At 38.6% G+C, this 15,737-nt stretch overlaps 2 protein-coding genes across 2 annotated transcripts in view; one reads left to right on the plus strand and one right to left on the minus strand.

The window, feature by feature from the left end:
- LOC107582280 (neurobeachin-like) overlaps positions 1-15,737 on the plus strand; it is a 288,543-nt gene that overhangs the window by 211,073 nt on the left and 61,733 nt on the right. Inside the window, exon 40 of the mRNA XM_016268046.1 lies at positions 2,031-2,167. Coding sequence (XP_016123532.1) covers positions 2,031-2,167 — 137 coding nt within the window. The remainder of the gene's footprint in view (positions 1-2,030; positions 2,168-15,737) is intronic.
- On the minus strand, positions 3,571-5,407 carry LOC107582249 (protein mab-21-like 1). The gene has a single exon (XM_016268018.1). The coding sequence runs from the start codon at positions 4,756-4,758 to the stop codon at positions 3,679-3,681; it is 1,080 nt and encodes a 359-aa protein (XP_016123504.1). The 5' UTR covers positions 4,759-5,407; the 3' UTR covers positions 3,571-3,678.

Genomic DNA, 15,737 nt, shown 5'->3' on the forward strand with positions numbered 1-15,737 from the left:
TATGTATATTTGGGCTTTATGTTACATTTTCTGTTGTTTAATGAAAGTTGAATGCATTATTTAAGTATCATGTGTGTTACCATGATGGTGTTTTGTGTTTGCATGAATGACTTCTATAGAAGTGCACCTTCTATATATTAGTATATACTTCTGCTTGTGGCGAAGCTACTTGTGATGAGCTTTGATTCTTCGTGTGGCTTTCTCTTTTACCACCTGCATTATTATGGTGGTTGTCAGTATGTTAAAGGTACAAAACAGATTTTAATAGCAGTGTGCATTGTTGAATTTACTGGTTTACATTCAAATTTTCTTGTTTGTAAATTACAGTTTTATACTGTAAAATGTACAGTTTTTGGCTGTAAATGTGTTTACAGTTTTTCTGTATTTTTTACAAAATTATTCTGGCAACCACAGCTGCCAAAATTATTTTGTAAAAACTACAAAAAAAATTTAGGCCACATTGCCTCTTTCTCTATTAAACGCGTTAGTTTACATGAGAGGGCCTTGATTCGGATTAAAGGGCTCACTAGCTATTCACGGGTGAAGCGATGTTGCCTTGTCGAATTATTTGCAATTACACAACATTTTTATTCGTTCAGCATAACTCCTTATAAGAGAAATGTGATTAAAACTGGCTTATTTCCTACTCTTCCTTTACTGTTAACAACATAGTATTTGGAATTGTTTGAATTAATAGGTGTTGTGTTGGGGCCAACAAAGAGGATACTTGTGGTTTTATTCATCGGCTACTCAATTTTGCATTCATTTTTATGTGTGTGTGTGTGTATGTATGTATACACACACACACACACACACACACACATATATATATATATATGTGTGTGTGTGTGTGTGTGTGTGTGTGTATATCTTCCATTTAAGGTCCTGCTTTGCTGCTACACAGATTGTTTTTATATAATCAAAATATACTGATCACATTCGTTTGTAATATTTGCTGGAAAGCGCAATGGCGGATGTTAGCTGGTACAAAAGGAGGCAGAGCGGCTTTGGTTTCTACGAGCGGTCTGGGAGAGCAGTGAAGGGGTGCTCTGGGAATTGAAACCCAAATCCACTTGTAATCTTACAACAGTATCGGGCATAATTGGCCGAGGGGAGCAGATTAAGATTGATGAGACGTTAAAGTGGCTCTTTGCAGTTCAGGGGGATCGATAAATATCCCAATTTCAAGAGCCTCTCCTCACATCCAGGACGGAGCCGTGGGCTGCTTCAAGGGTGAACTAATAAAAGACAGAGGACTGGTCAAAGAGAACAATTTAGAGCGCGCGCGCATTTGGGATTAGATCCTAGTCATCTGTAAATATTTTAATAATGTTTGTAAGGTCAATTTTACAGATTTCATATCATCAAAAGGGAATTTCAACGACTGATTTGATTAGGAAGCGCATAAATGCGTATCACTCACATATTATTTGTTTTGTAGTAAAATAATGAAAGAAAGTGACTGTGAAATTATTGCCGTTAGGCGTCATAGAAACGCTTACCTATTAAAATGATCGAAGGGATATTTTCTTTATATAATTTCAGATAGCCGATGCTTCAATTTGGAGGACTAATCGTGTAATTGCTGAAATGATTCGCTTTAACAATTTACATATTTTCCCCATTTCATTTTTCATGCGTATGTTTGTGTAAAACTCTGCGCTATAGTTACCTTTTGATTCGATTTGGAAAAAAAAAAAAACTAAATTCATAATTTTTTTTGTGTAAATCCAAATTATTTTGAATATACCTACTACGTGCAATATATTTCGCACAGCACGCAAGATCACGCCATTGCGTATAAGATCGTTAGACCCCCGTCATGTCCAAGTCTACAAGCTTGAAAAAATATTACAAACACATTCTGAAGAAATGTCACACATTGCTTAATGTACGTGTATGGTTGTGTATAAATACATCAGCTACTAACGGGCATTATGTATCGTTTTGTTGGTGACTGCCTGGCGAGACCTAGGCTATTCTGTTTTATTTTCCCCAGTGAAAATAAAAGTCTGTTTCCTTTTTTATAGGCCCTGTTGTTTTGAGCACCCCGGCCCAGCTTATTGCCCCGGTCACTGTAGCTCGTGGGACTCTCTCTATCACTACCACGGAAATCTATTTTGAAGTGGACGAAGATGACCCAGCCTTCAGACGCATTGATGCCAAAGTAGGTTGCATTTGTATTATGTATTTGTAAGTGTGTGCACATAAAAATACCAAGCCGATTTGCACTCTAAATGACATGGAACTAAATAAAATACCATAAAGTGTTTAACAATCTTACAGCTTTATTAAAACCGTCAATTATTTAATAACGTTAAAAATATGTATTTTTTTCTAAATCGAGGCCCATGCCTTGAATGCCCCCTGAGGCCACTTTTTTTTAAAAGGATTTGAATAAAGGTAGTTTTTACTAGACCTGCATTCATGACAAAATATCAGTTAGAATGATGATTTATGTACAAATAGCCTATGTAAAAATAACCAAAGCTTACGTGTTTAAAACTCATAATCGCGCAAATCGGGAATCCTCACTTTTGTATATTATATTGAGTGAAGGAAATATAGTCTAAAAAGCTGTAAGTTAAAATGACATTATTTTAACATTATAAATGAAGGGGTGCATTTCAGATGTGTCAAACTGTCATGAGAGATTTTTATCGTTAAGCAATTCATATTTCAGTTCATCTGTATCCTTCGCTCAACAACACTGTTCACAGGAAGAAGTTTTTTCTTTCTTTCTTTCTTTTTCTGTTTTGGTGTTTTCCCCGCTTTTTTATTTTTATTTTGTAAGAATCAGGCTACATCGTGTCATTTTTATGCCAAAGATCCAGATGCTCAAAGATCCCCCCAAAAGCGTGCCTTTTCTTACGCTGCAATGTTTATGCATCATGAATCATTATTTGGACACAAATATTAATTTGTTTTTATTAACTCTTTAAATAAACTCAGAGACAGATCTAAAAAAAAAAAAAAAAAATCAAATCACAAAATGTTATATTCCAGTGTATTTCAAGTGCATTATTTTCAGGTATATTTTTTCATATATATATTCTCAATTTCAGCCTTTTATCAGGTAAGCAAGGTACAAACAAAAACGGTCGAATATACTTTAAATAAGAATTCAAGTATGCGTATGGAATGTTTGGGAACGTAACAAATAGTACCATTAAAATGTAAACTTTAGAGATTTGCCATTGACAATAGATTAAATCGCTGATGAAGGTCTAAATGTTTTTTCCTCTTTCTCTCTTCAGAAATAATCCAGGCGAATGTTAAAACAGGTGAAATTAGACTTCTATTTACGTGTCACAGTACAACATTCACAACTGAAGACCACCGGATTCACAATCTACAAATGTGTCTATTTACAGTATAAAATGTACAAGTTGTATTCTGTCACATAGCTTTTAGGTAAAACGTGTTGTTGGGCAGGGCTCGTCAAAAGAAAAGAAAGAAACAGTAATACTGACAGGCAACCATTCATTTTGATTGTTGATACAGTTTGCTCCCTCCTTAAGACAAATTCATTTCATGTGAAGTATTTTCTAAAATATTGTTACAACAAAAACTACGTGGGTTGGTTTCAACAGTGACCATTTTGTGGAAGAGTTCCTGATTAGCATCGTCTAGGCCTCAGAACTTTGATCGGTCACAAACATGCCGTTTATTTTTACCTCAGAGTTTCTCCAGGCTTTTAGGGTTGGTTAGAATTTCTCTCGCCAGTCGCCAAGTCTGTTTGGCAGAGTTTTCAAGGCCCGAATGTGGCTTTCCTTGGAAAAGGTCTAGGCTTGGCAGAAAATAATGGGGGCATCTCCTGCACTGCAAGCACGAAATGAGCTGCAATAAAATCCCGTTCAGTCGATCCCCGAGGCAGTTCTCGTCCCAGTCCGACTCGCGCGGGTGTTTTTCGCACTCGTAAGACACAAGAGATTTCATGTGGTAGTTGTTGAGAGGCTGCCCGGGTAGTTCAAGGTGACGGTCGCGCAACGTCTTGAGCAGGGACAGGCATTTCTTCCGGCACCCTCCCAGGAGCAGTCGGTTCTCCGCTTCGGCGAACTGCAACACCCAGGCATCACTCTCCGCCGAGCTCTGCTTCCCGTTTAACGAGTAACACTCCTTCGATAAGAGATTGAAACCCTCGGCTTTGACTTCTGCCACCCGGTTCGGACCAGGCCACGGGACGTGCGGCATCGGCCAGTGGGCAGCGCTGCGCGGCCATATGCCGGTGCACTTGAACGCGGGGGTGATCTGAACCACATATCTGTCTCTGATGCGTAATTTCACCTCGCTGGTGTCCGCGATCATTTTAACCACGTCCCTATAGCTGCACTTATCCACCGCTTGCGCCACGAGCGTCTGGAACCTGGAGCGGATCTTGCGCGCGGACAGGTATCCCGAAGCCGTGATGAACTCGACCCAGAGGGACATACTTCTCTTCCGCCCGTCGCTTAGCTTGAGCACGGCGCAGCCCGGCAGAGAGCCGTCGTCCACGAAGTTGAAGACCCCCATCTGGTTCAGATACAGGACCACCTCGAATTCTGTTGGGGAGATGACCTCGAGCCCCTCGAAGCGGTTATCCATTTCGTTTAAGGAGCTGATAAAGCGAGGCTCCTGGACCTCCACCTCCTTCAGGACATCTGAGACCACCTTGCACACCTCCCGGATGGTCTTGGAGATGGCCGCTTTCCGAGACTGGCATTTCTCGTTGTAGTATTTATTGAGATGATACACCAGCTTGGCCTGGGCGGCGATCATATTTGGACAGAGATCCGGGTTGTACACCGGAGTCTCGCAGTAACCCGAGGGATCCAACGCGGCTGTTTGTACAGGAGCCAATTTTAGAGAAGAAAGTTGACTATTTAGAGGGGGAAAAATGGATTATGAATTTTTAAAAAAAAAATAAGCTTTTTATTTGTGCGTTGAGCACATGCACAAAGTCGGGCAGTTAAATCATCAGCTTCTGTTTTCAATTGCGACCAACAAAAAAAGTCAAAGCCCTTGCTCTAATTCAGCATTTAAAAGTCCATACGCACGGATCAGTAGTTCAGCAAACCTCTTGTATCCACGTGCGGTGTCTTTTCTCTGTTTGCAATAGGGGTTGGAAAGTGCAGGGTGCTCTTAAGTGTGTCCTAGTTGTGTTGGTGTGTTTAAGACTCCGAACTCACTCCTGAGAAATTATAAAGGGAGGGTTTGAGGGGAGCTCGTCCAATCGAGGCCCGAGTCGTCACTGCCTTCAGTTTTTTGACGACAGATTAATCCTCCGCTTTTATACACAACCAAATCATCTGGTGGAAACACACCTACACTTTGGAGGGAGAAGATACAGGTTTATTCGCGACATATACGGCTTTCCTGCTATTCTTATTAGATAGAGATTATGCCTGTTATTATTTAGGCTATTTTCTTTTTATCAGAAAAAAATGTCATTTGAGAATAGAATATTTAAGATGTATAATTTGATATATATATATATTTAAAAGTTTCATTTTCAGTATCGTTTTAAAATCTGTATTACAATTTGACAAAAATAGTCTGTCGTTTGTATATATTTGTTCTCTGTAGTTTGACGTGCATAATGTTTTTCGTTGACCTGTTCATTCGATTTTTCTTTTGGTGTTGCGGTATTGTTTCACGTGATATTTTCAATGTTTAAATGTCCACGTTTGACAATAGCGTTAGTGTATGTTAATATTATACTAATAGAGATATTATTTCAATTATTTTGCAATATTAAGATGGTGACATGTCTCAGTACCGAACGCCGGAATCTTTTGTTCCATTTGAAATATTTCAAACATTAATCCATGTTATTAGTAATTTTCTTATAAAACAGCAAATGAAGCATTATGTTCATTTGTGTCGTCGTCTTACTTATAGCATATAAAAAGATTAGGTTTATGTTTTTGTGAAGTTCACTGTTAAATGAAGATGAAGGCCTTTTTAGTTTATATAAAGTGCGTTAAGGCGTTCTTCCTATCATATTTAAATTCCTGTCGCACTGTGTATCTAATTAGTTATTTAAATTTTAATTATTTAAAAAAAAGAGTATTCTGTAAATTTTTACTTTTGCATAGAAATAAGCCATTCCGAAGTGGTATAGCAAATGTAAAAGGAGAAGCGTCTTTTTGATCTTTATAATTCGTCTTTTGCCAGAGTTCTTTTATGTTTTGAATTAAAACTAGTTCTTTATTTGTTCGATGGAAAGAAAATATTATCTTAAATCTGAACTTATTGTATAATTTTGTATTAACTACTATACATTTTCTGTTCTTGTCCAGTGTACAATTAGTCACAAACGTTGTTTCAAAATCTTGTGCTTTTATAACGTGCCTGTGTTTTCTTATTTTAACATTTTATTAATTTTTTTGTCCTTCAAATTAAACGTTCAAAAATCCTACTGCAATAAGGAAATATTTGATCGATTTGAGATAAAATTCTTCAGATCACGCTACTACGATATCTGGAAAAATATAAGTTGTGTATCAATGCGCGAAATGCAGAAACACCTTCTCGCTATATTATTTCTGAAATCAAATAACAAACAAGATCACCTCGTGGCTACGTGACAAGATTCCTCGTGCCCTTTCCAAATCCCCATCATCACATGACACGGCGCTTATATGGCACTCACTGAGTAAAAACATTTCTCTTCTTTAAAAAAAAAAGGAGACAAGTTTGAACGGATGTTTAATAGACTATGATATATTTATACATGTTCTTCATATATCTATAAGCATGTCTGTTTCAGTAGATCAGATTGTTAGGTACTCAGGGCATCACAGTCTGTTGGCTCTAGCCCTCACTGTAGTCTGCTTGGCTCCTTCTGCCTGCATGGTTTTGCCAACCATAATTAATAGAGCTCTGCTGTTTGCAGGCAGAGATCACACTTATCAATTGTCCTTCGCCTCTGTCTGGAAATAAAAGCAAGGTGAATGCTGTTTGGGCCTTTGACAGCAATTCAACACTATATTCAAAGCAAACATTTATAATATATATATATATATATATATATATACATTTAAAAAAAGAAAAACGTGTTCAAAAGACTGTATGACCAATATATCTGATATAAATTAATTTAAGTATAGGCTACTGTACATGCATTAGGTGACATGAAACCTTTGTAGATTTTTGGGGGATGATTTGACACATGAGAGGAAGAGAAAAAGTACTATTATTATGACACTTTCTTACTCAGAATTGTTTTGTGCTTTCCGCCTCAAACCCCCCCCCCCTCTCTAATGCACGCACACACACACATTACATGGCAGGTACCCAACCATATCAGATCAGATGGTCTCCCTCCCTTCACTGGTTCATGCTCTGATGTGTTTAGCACTGCTTTTGTATGTCTGAATCAGTTGCTGGTCTATTGTTTGCCAGTGTGTTACAGTATATAGCAGTACACTGTAAAAAACAAAAAAAACAACTGTGACATTTACGGTAAAATACCGGCAGCTGTGGTTGCCAGAATTTCACCGTAAAAAATATGGTAGCAATGTCTATTGTTTGCCAGTGTGTTACAGTATATAGCAGTACACTGTAAAAAACAAAAAAAACAACTGTGACATTTACGGTAAATGGTAGCAACATTTTAGGTTTTACAGACTTAACTTAAATTCACAATAAAATACCGTATTTCATTAACCGATGTAATGTTAATAAACCAACATAATGAAGTACTAATATGTGTTTTGAACCATTGTAATGCACTGATAACCACCAAAAACTGGTGGTGATGAGAAAGTCACGTGATGAACCAAAGCTCATCACAAACAGCTTTTCTATGAGCTGAGGAGGACAATACTTATGTATCGAAGGTGCAGTGTCATTCACACGAACACTAAACCCCATCATGGTGACACACGATACTGAAATAATGCAATAAACATTAATTTAACAACATTAGATGTAAGATTAAACCCTAGTGTACACAACTGATAAGAAAAAACTAAGAAACATGTTATTTCAAGAAAAAAACATCAACTATGAAGTGTAATGCAGGGAATTCTGTGAATGTCAATTTACGGTTTTTCACTGTAAATTATACAATGACTTTTTCTTTTTCACTTCCAAAAACCTTTTTTTTTTTTTTTACAGTATGTAAAATTACATTAAATGTAATTACATTCATTCACCGAATATAGTATGGAAACATCTTGTCAGAAAGCCGGTTCTGTAATCAGCGGTAAATCTCCATCACCTGCGGGCTTTCACATTGAGCAGCATTAACTACACAGAGCCGTTGTTCACTGACGAGCTGAATATGAATATGGTTTTGCGCAACTCGTCGGCATAATTTCATCTCGGATTAGCTCCTGTTAATATGTAAACACTGTTTAGTCCTTGACTCTCACACTCCATATTGGAAATGGTCTTTTTCAAGCTAAGAATGTACTTTATGGAATGGAACTTAAGTTGGTGTTTATCAGTATTTTAATTTCAGCATTTTATGATATTGTAATACATAACTATACAGGATCAGATCCAGGAAGTGTTTGATTTTATAAACACACTTTAAAAAAATTCAGTTCATTTGGAAACGTTTGTGCTGCATCTCAAATCATTTGGATTCCAAACCATTCAGTACGGTATGTGACTCAAGTGTCCTGTTAAGTGTGACATGGAGGCACTTCAAATCTCCCTGACCTCGAACCCCCTCTCCTCTCACGCACTCTGCATCTCCAGATCATTGCAATCTGTGTGTCTTTGTGGCCATAACACACTATCCAGAGGCTTTGCTGTGATATATGAGGATGTGACAACAGTATGGGTGCTATTTTCTGACCCAGCGAATAGGATGCCTGATTGTGTAAATCAATACAATGACTCCGGCTTCCGCCCCTTTTTGGATGAGCATATGACCCAGGAAACGTTTAGCTTGTTGAAAGCCTCTTTGTTCTGGAGTTTCCTCGCCAATGATCTCTTCATTTTTCTCTCTCCCTCCCGTCTCGTTCTGAAGAGCGATTCTCCTGTCAAAATGGTCAGGCGTGCTGATAAAGGCCTAGTCAAACACATGTACCATGTTTAATTGTCACAGAATAGTATTTTTTTTTTAAAGAAATTGATGTTTAAATTTAGGTCTTATTATCTGTTAAAATGTAAAGATTATAAATTAAAAATGTATTTTAGTGTTTTTGTAATGCAAATTAGATATTAAAGTGACAGTATATTGATTGACTGGAATAATATACATATATATATATCATAAATCATAATACTTTTGGTTTATTCATTTATAAATTTATTATTTTATGTTTATTATTTTTTATTTTTATTTTAATATAACATGACATTTACAATGTGTTTTTAATGTCTCTTTTTTTCCTTTTCTTGTTTTTAGGTGTGTATAAGAAGATTTTAATATTTATTAAATGCATTGCAGACAATGCTGCAGTTTTTGTGTCATACCAAAAAAAAACTGTATTTAATTAGAATCCCTCATTAATAACCCAACTTGCTAATTAAAAAACATCACGTTAGATAGCACAACATCAACATTAGATAGCACTCTTGTGTGGCTAGACCCTTGTATGCCAATATTAATAGTACCAGGAGAGTTATTTGCAGATTTGAATATATCAAGAGCTTTAGAGAGTCCTAATTGAAGTTAATAGTCATTCTCCACACTGATATTAATAATCCTATTATTCAGCGACAAAAGGAGGTCAGCTCAGTTTTATTTCATCATAATTCATGGACAGTTTTTTAACACTGATCCCATCAACATTTTGCGACAGCAGAAAAGAAAAAAAAAAGAATAGCAAAAATGGATCTGAGCCAAAAGGCGTCGCTAGGTCAAAGCACAGATTATCGAGTGCACTTAATGGAGTGTAGAAGTCAAATATAAATCATATTAAAGGCTCTGCCATTTAAGACAAGCAATATTAGCGTGGAGCTCGGCGCTGGTGGGGATTGCATTATACAAGATGGACACTTATTATGACATATCCCTTTCAGCTTCCTGCAAATGGATATCAAAATTGTCATTGAGTTTTCTTCCGAAGCGAATTTGGTTATTTCAGGCAATATGGCCACACTGCAGGGCTCCCAGTTAATTTTCTTTTGCCTATCGGCTGTCAGCCCCCTACCTCTCACGCTTTGAATTCTCTCCCTCCATTTGTTTTATTTTCCATGCTGTATTAGAAGCCTCCTCTCAGGGGGGAGTTTGGGAGATGAGGACAAAACCTAATCCGTAAAATGCAGAATTTTTTGGTATAGCGGACTAGATAGGCTAAAGCGAAACTATAACCCTTAAGTGCAAGGGAGAGAGAGGAACATGGGAAAAAATTTATCACTTTTACATTTTTGTACCCCCCGCCACAGCAATATGCGTTGCTTGTCAGCTTCTCTGATTAATGACGTGCATTTATTTGCATAGATTTAGCATTGATTTCATTAGTTTATTCAAAAAAGGACCTTTTCATTTAAATGTCCTTTAATCTGAAATTTTACGTGTTTGAAGATTTTTTTTGAGGCATGTTCAGTTAGAAACTCATGAGATGTTGAGCATTCACAAAATCATCTATTCTTCAAATTAGAGCCGAATTAAAGGGATAGCTCACCCAAAAATCATGTCATTTCTAAACCTGTATGACTTATTTTTTTTTGTGGACCACAAAAGAAGATATATTGACAAATGTATTTGTGCACTTTTCCCCCCTCCATACAATGAAAGTCCTGTGTTGCTATATAGCAACACAGGACTTTCACTGTATTGTATTGTATTGTATATTTATATATATATCAATTTATATATACTGTATATGGTTCTGCAGAAGAAAGCAAGCCATATAAGTTTGAAAAGTCATTTGGTTGAATAAATTATGTTAGAATTTTCTTTTCTTGGTAAACTTTCCTTTTAAATTTCTATAAACTATTCAAACGTTTGAAAGTTTCCCATGAAGTGTCATTTTCATTTTGTATTCAGCAAACTAATCCATTTATTTTGTATCTGTTTGTTTTCAAGTGGCGTACACAAACCCCTAGCTCGGTAAAACACCTTTAACAAGCAGCCGTCACAATACACCAACCTCTTCTGCTCCCTGTGATTAATCTTAATGTCTTGGAGACATCCCATGTTTAGAGGTTGAGTCTGTAATCATTCGCTCACTGACCTGATGATACTCAACCAGAACATCCTCTCAACAGCCCCAGTGAGGACAATGCCTTGATGCATTTCAAATTAATTATACCGCCCTATTCTGAGAAGCACGTGTGCTCAAACGGCCAGTTCTGGAGGGCGAAAACAAAGAGAAAAAAAAGGAGAGAAAAAGACGGCATTTTTCTTTCCCAGGTTGGGGGGCTCGGGTAATGAAATGCTGGTGGTTGAAGCCCATGATGAAATTAGGCCATGTAACCCAAATAAGGGATGAAGGCTTCATAATTGCCAGTCCTTGAGATCTGAGGTGCTGGGTGCCAACTGTCAGAGCTGGGCTAATGATGACAAATGTCTCTCTATGCAGATTGCAAGAGGGAGGAGAAAAGGTAGAAGGGGGGAAGAAGCCGCCATAGGAGGGCGAGAATAAACCAAAAGAAAGGGAGCAAACTGCAAAGTAAGACAGGTGCTTTCTAGCGAAACGTCTCGTGAAGCGGTAAAGACTAGATAGAGCCTTCAAGAGAGGGAGTTTACTTTATAAACTAAAGTATAAGAACAGTCAAATCCATTAGATAAATCACTGCAGAACTTTGTAGGACAGACATTTAAATTGCATTTTTAATCTATCAACAGTAGCGTTTCAATGAATGCGTGACCTACACTTGTATTAATGTAGAGTTGCTGCCAAAACAAAATACTAAAAATACCCAAATCATTTGTAATCCTGCAGCTCTCAGCTGTGTATTTTATTGCTCTATCACAAAGAAGGCTGTCTGCTCTTATAGGTTAGCCATTGAAAGAGCAAGAACCTATAGTGATGCAAGAGAGGTCCAGCTTTCCCCAATTTGTTGCATGAATGGCTTTTTGAAAAGGTTCCCACTTGCTACAAAGGAAGCCCCCTTTTTTGTTTGCCCTCTCCCCATCTGTGTCATCTGTTGTGAGGGGGGCGGTTTCTGTTCGAGGGTGGGGGCGGGACCGAGGGGGGCTCCCTGGTGACTGGGGCCAGTTGTTTTATGGACTCGATGTACTGGCGCAGGCAGTTCATAAGTTGCCAGTTCCTTTGTGTAAGACGACAGGCTGACACGTGGGAGGTGACACGGCCATATTGACGTATATCATTTCCATTAATAACGCGGATGAGCCCCCGCCTCGTTTCCGCCTGCTGACTTATACTGAGAATCCCTCCACAATGACACTTAATTGACAATGTGAAATGGAGTGCCGACTGGCAGGAACTGATTTGGATGTTCTTTTATGGAGATGTGGTTGAAGATTTGCAAAATTATTGTAAAAATGGCCAAGTAATCAAAGTTTGTCACAACATATTTGCATCTCTACAAATCTGTCTGGTAACAAAAGCAAGACTCTGTTTTCCATAATGCTGCAACATATGGAGCTAGTGGCCGGTGTTTTATATTACACGCTCATTAACACCGCATGAGCTGTTTTGTGACGCTGACACGTAGCCTTAGTGAAGGCTAAAATGATTGATATCCTTACGTCTGCTTTATGTGAAAGTCTGATTTCAGGGCCAAATGAATTAGGAAGCTCATTTTATGGTCAGTGGTGCTTTTAAGAACAGGCAGTGACAAACTGACTTACCAGTTAATCAGTTAGCCTCTTTTAAGCTAAGCTAGCGTTCGATTTTTTGATAGCCTACAACAGATTGAAAGGGGCAAATTTGTTGTTTAATTCTCAGATGATAACTTTAATACTTGTTTAGGATTATATATTGATACATTTTAGCATTTTGCTATTGCTATTTAGCTCTTTGCCACCTGAATCACTGTGTCACATTAAGATCACAGACTCAAAAGTTTAATATGTGCACTGGCCTCCTGTTTTTTTTTTTTGGGGGGGGGGATTTTTAGGGTTCCAGCTTGTGGCAGCTCTTGACCAGCATCATTAATGTAGTAGTTGAGTCAGCCGGCTTTTATTATCAAAATTCAGTAGGTGTGCAGCTCCTGCTGAAACTCCTGGAGAGGGCAGGGGGAGAGCTGGCATGCCGCTTCCTGCCTTGAGGGCTCTCTCTGCACGCTGGAACAGCCCTCTAGCTAAAAGAACCATCCTGATGACCACGTGCTCTCCCTACAATAAAACATTCAACAGCCTAGGCTTCTTATAGTCTGCTTTAAAAAAAAAGATAAAAATAGAAAATGGAGAAATCAAGGAAAAATACAGTACAGTAACATTTATTACAATAATAATTATTGTTATTAAAAGTAATTAAAGGTAACCAACTAGCTAACTATTGAATACTGGTGTTTATACACTGAACAAAATTATAAACGCAACACTTTTGTTTTTGCCCCCATTTTTCATGAGCTGAACTCAAAGATCTAAGACTTTTTCTATGTATACAAAAGGCCTATTTCTCTCAAATATTGTTCACAAATCTGTCTAAATCTGTGTTAGTGAGCCCGCCTCCTTTGCTGAGATAATCCATCCACCTCACAGGTGTGGCATATCAAGATGCTGATTAGACCGCATGATTATTGCACAGGTGTGCCTTAGGCTGGCCACAATAAAATGCAACTCTAAAATGGGGTCCGGGGGGGTCCGAAAACCAGTCAGTATCTGGTGTGACCACCATTTGCCTCACGCAGTGCAACACATCTCCTTCGCATAGAGTTGATCAGGTTGTTGATTGTGGCCTGTGGAATGTTGGTCCACTCCTCTTGCCAGACGGCATCGAATGTGAGCATTTGCCCACTCAAGTCGGTTACGACGACGAACTGCAGTCAGGTCGAGACCCCGATGAGGACGACGAGCATGCAGATGAGCTTCCCTGAAACGGTTTCTGACAGTTTGTGCAGAAATTCTTTGGTTATGCAAACCGATTGTTGCAGCAGCTGTCCGGGTGGCTGGGCTCAGACGATCTTGGAGGTGAAGATGCTGGATGTGGTGGTCATGGGCTGGTGTGGTTACACGTGGTATGCGGTTGTGAGGCCAGTTGGATGTACTGCCAAATTCTCTGAAACGCCTTTGGAGACGGCTTACAGTAGAACATTTTACATTAAATTCACGGGCAACAGCTCTGGTGGACATTCCTGCAGTCAGCATGCCAATTGCACGCTTTCTCAAAACTTGCGACACCTGTGGCATTGTGTGATAAAACTGCACATTTTGGAGTTGCCTTTTATTGTGGCCAACCTAAGGCACACCTGTGCAATAATCATGCTGTCTAATCAGCATCTTGATATGCCACACCTGTGAGGTGGATGGATTATCTCGGCAAAGGAGAAGTGCTCACTAGCACAGATTTAGGAATAGGCCTTTTGTGTACATAGAAAAAGTCTTAGATCTTTGAGTTCAGCTCATGACACAGCAGTTCGCCTGTATGTCTAATAAAAATATATTTTTTAAAATATGCACTCATTTAAATTGTTCAGTCGTTCTAAAGATTTACTCATAAAAAAAAGAGAGAAAAAAAAAAATGTTTTGTTTATATATTTTTTTTGTATATATATATATATATATATATATATATATATATCTTACTGACCAATAAAAGACGCAAATGTTCAATTAACAGTAACATTTAATTACAATAATAATAATTCATATCATTATGTCACGTGTATGTTCTGGTTTGTCCTTATTTGGTAGTTCCTGTTTCCTGTTTTATTAAGTTCCATTTGTCTCAGCTGTGTTTTATTAATTATCCTTGATTACTCCTCACCTGTTTCTGTTCTCCCTGATTACGTTCCATGTGTTTATAAGCCCTGTGTTTTCCTCAGTTCCCTTGTCATGTCTAACGTTGTTTAAGTGGTTGTGTTCTCCTGATTTTCCTAAGTGGATTTATTAAAATACTCCATTTGTTTGATATCTGCCTCCTTCGTGCTTCTCGCCCTGGCAACCCGTGACAGAAGACAGGACCAAGATAGTAAGCGGTTCCCCTTCTCCCCGTGTTTGTTTTTTGGTTTTGAAAGTGTTTGTTTTCCTGTTTTCCCCCGCTGCATGGAAACTGCCACACGCTTCGCCGCGCCGTTGTCAAGCCCGCCGGCCACTCCAAAGTCAAGCCCGCCGGTCGCGCCTATCACCTCGAGCCTAGAGGGAAATCTGAAGAGGAGAAGGCGGTTGGTTCTGGTCCCTAGACACGCTCGAGTGTCGGCTTCAGCCCCAGAGCTCGCTCCAGTGTCGGCTCCAGCCCCAGAGCTCGCTCCAGCATGCCTCTCAGCGCTCATGGACATGGCGCTACCCCCAGAGTTCTCAGCTCCTATTCTCACCCCAGAATCCACTCCAGAAAGCTTTCCTTCATCTCCTTCACCTCCGCTGATCCCGTCCAGCCCTCCTACGTCTCCTGAGCCCCCTGTGTTAACCAGCTCCGCTTTTCCAGAGCGCCCTCCAGTGCCCGCTCCTCCAGAGCACCCTCCAGAATCCCTCCGGGCATCGAAAGACCTAGTTTTCCCCAAGAAAATTTGGGGAAATTGGCATACAGTGCCGTGAAAAGGGTGTTATAATCTTTCCTGACTTGTTTTTGCAGAAACCAAAATATTTTTTGGGATTCTTTGATGAATAGAAAGTTCAAAATAGAGTCTAATAGGAATTTAAAATTTTAATAGCATTGTAATTGTCTTTGCTGTCACTTTTGATCAATTTAATGCATTCTTGCTGAATAATATATATATATATA

Source organism: Sinocyclocheilus grahami, unplaced genomic scaffold (assembly GCF_001515645.1).
Source record: "Sinocyclocheilus grahami isolate Dianchi unplaced genomic scaffold, SAMN03320097.WGS_v1.1 scaffold42.1, whole genome shotgun sequence".
Taxonomy (NCBI): Eukaryota; Metazoa; Chordata; class Actinopteri; order Cypriniformes; family Cyprinidae; genus Sinocyclocheilus; species Sinocyclocheilus grahami.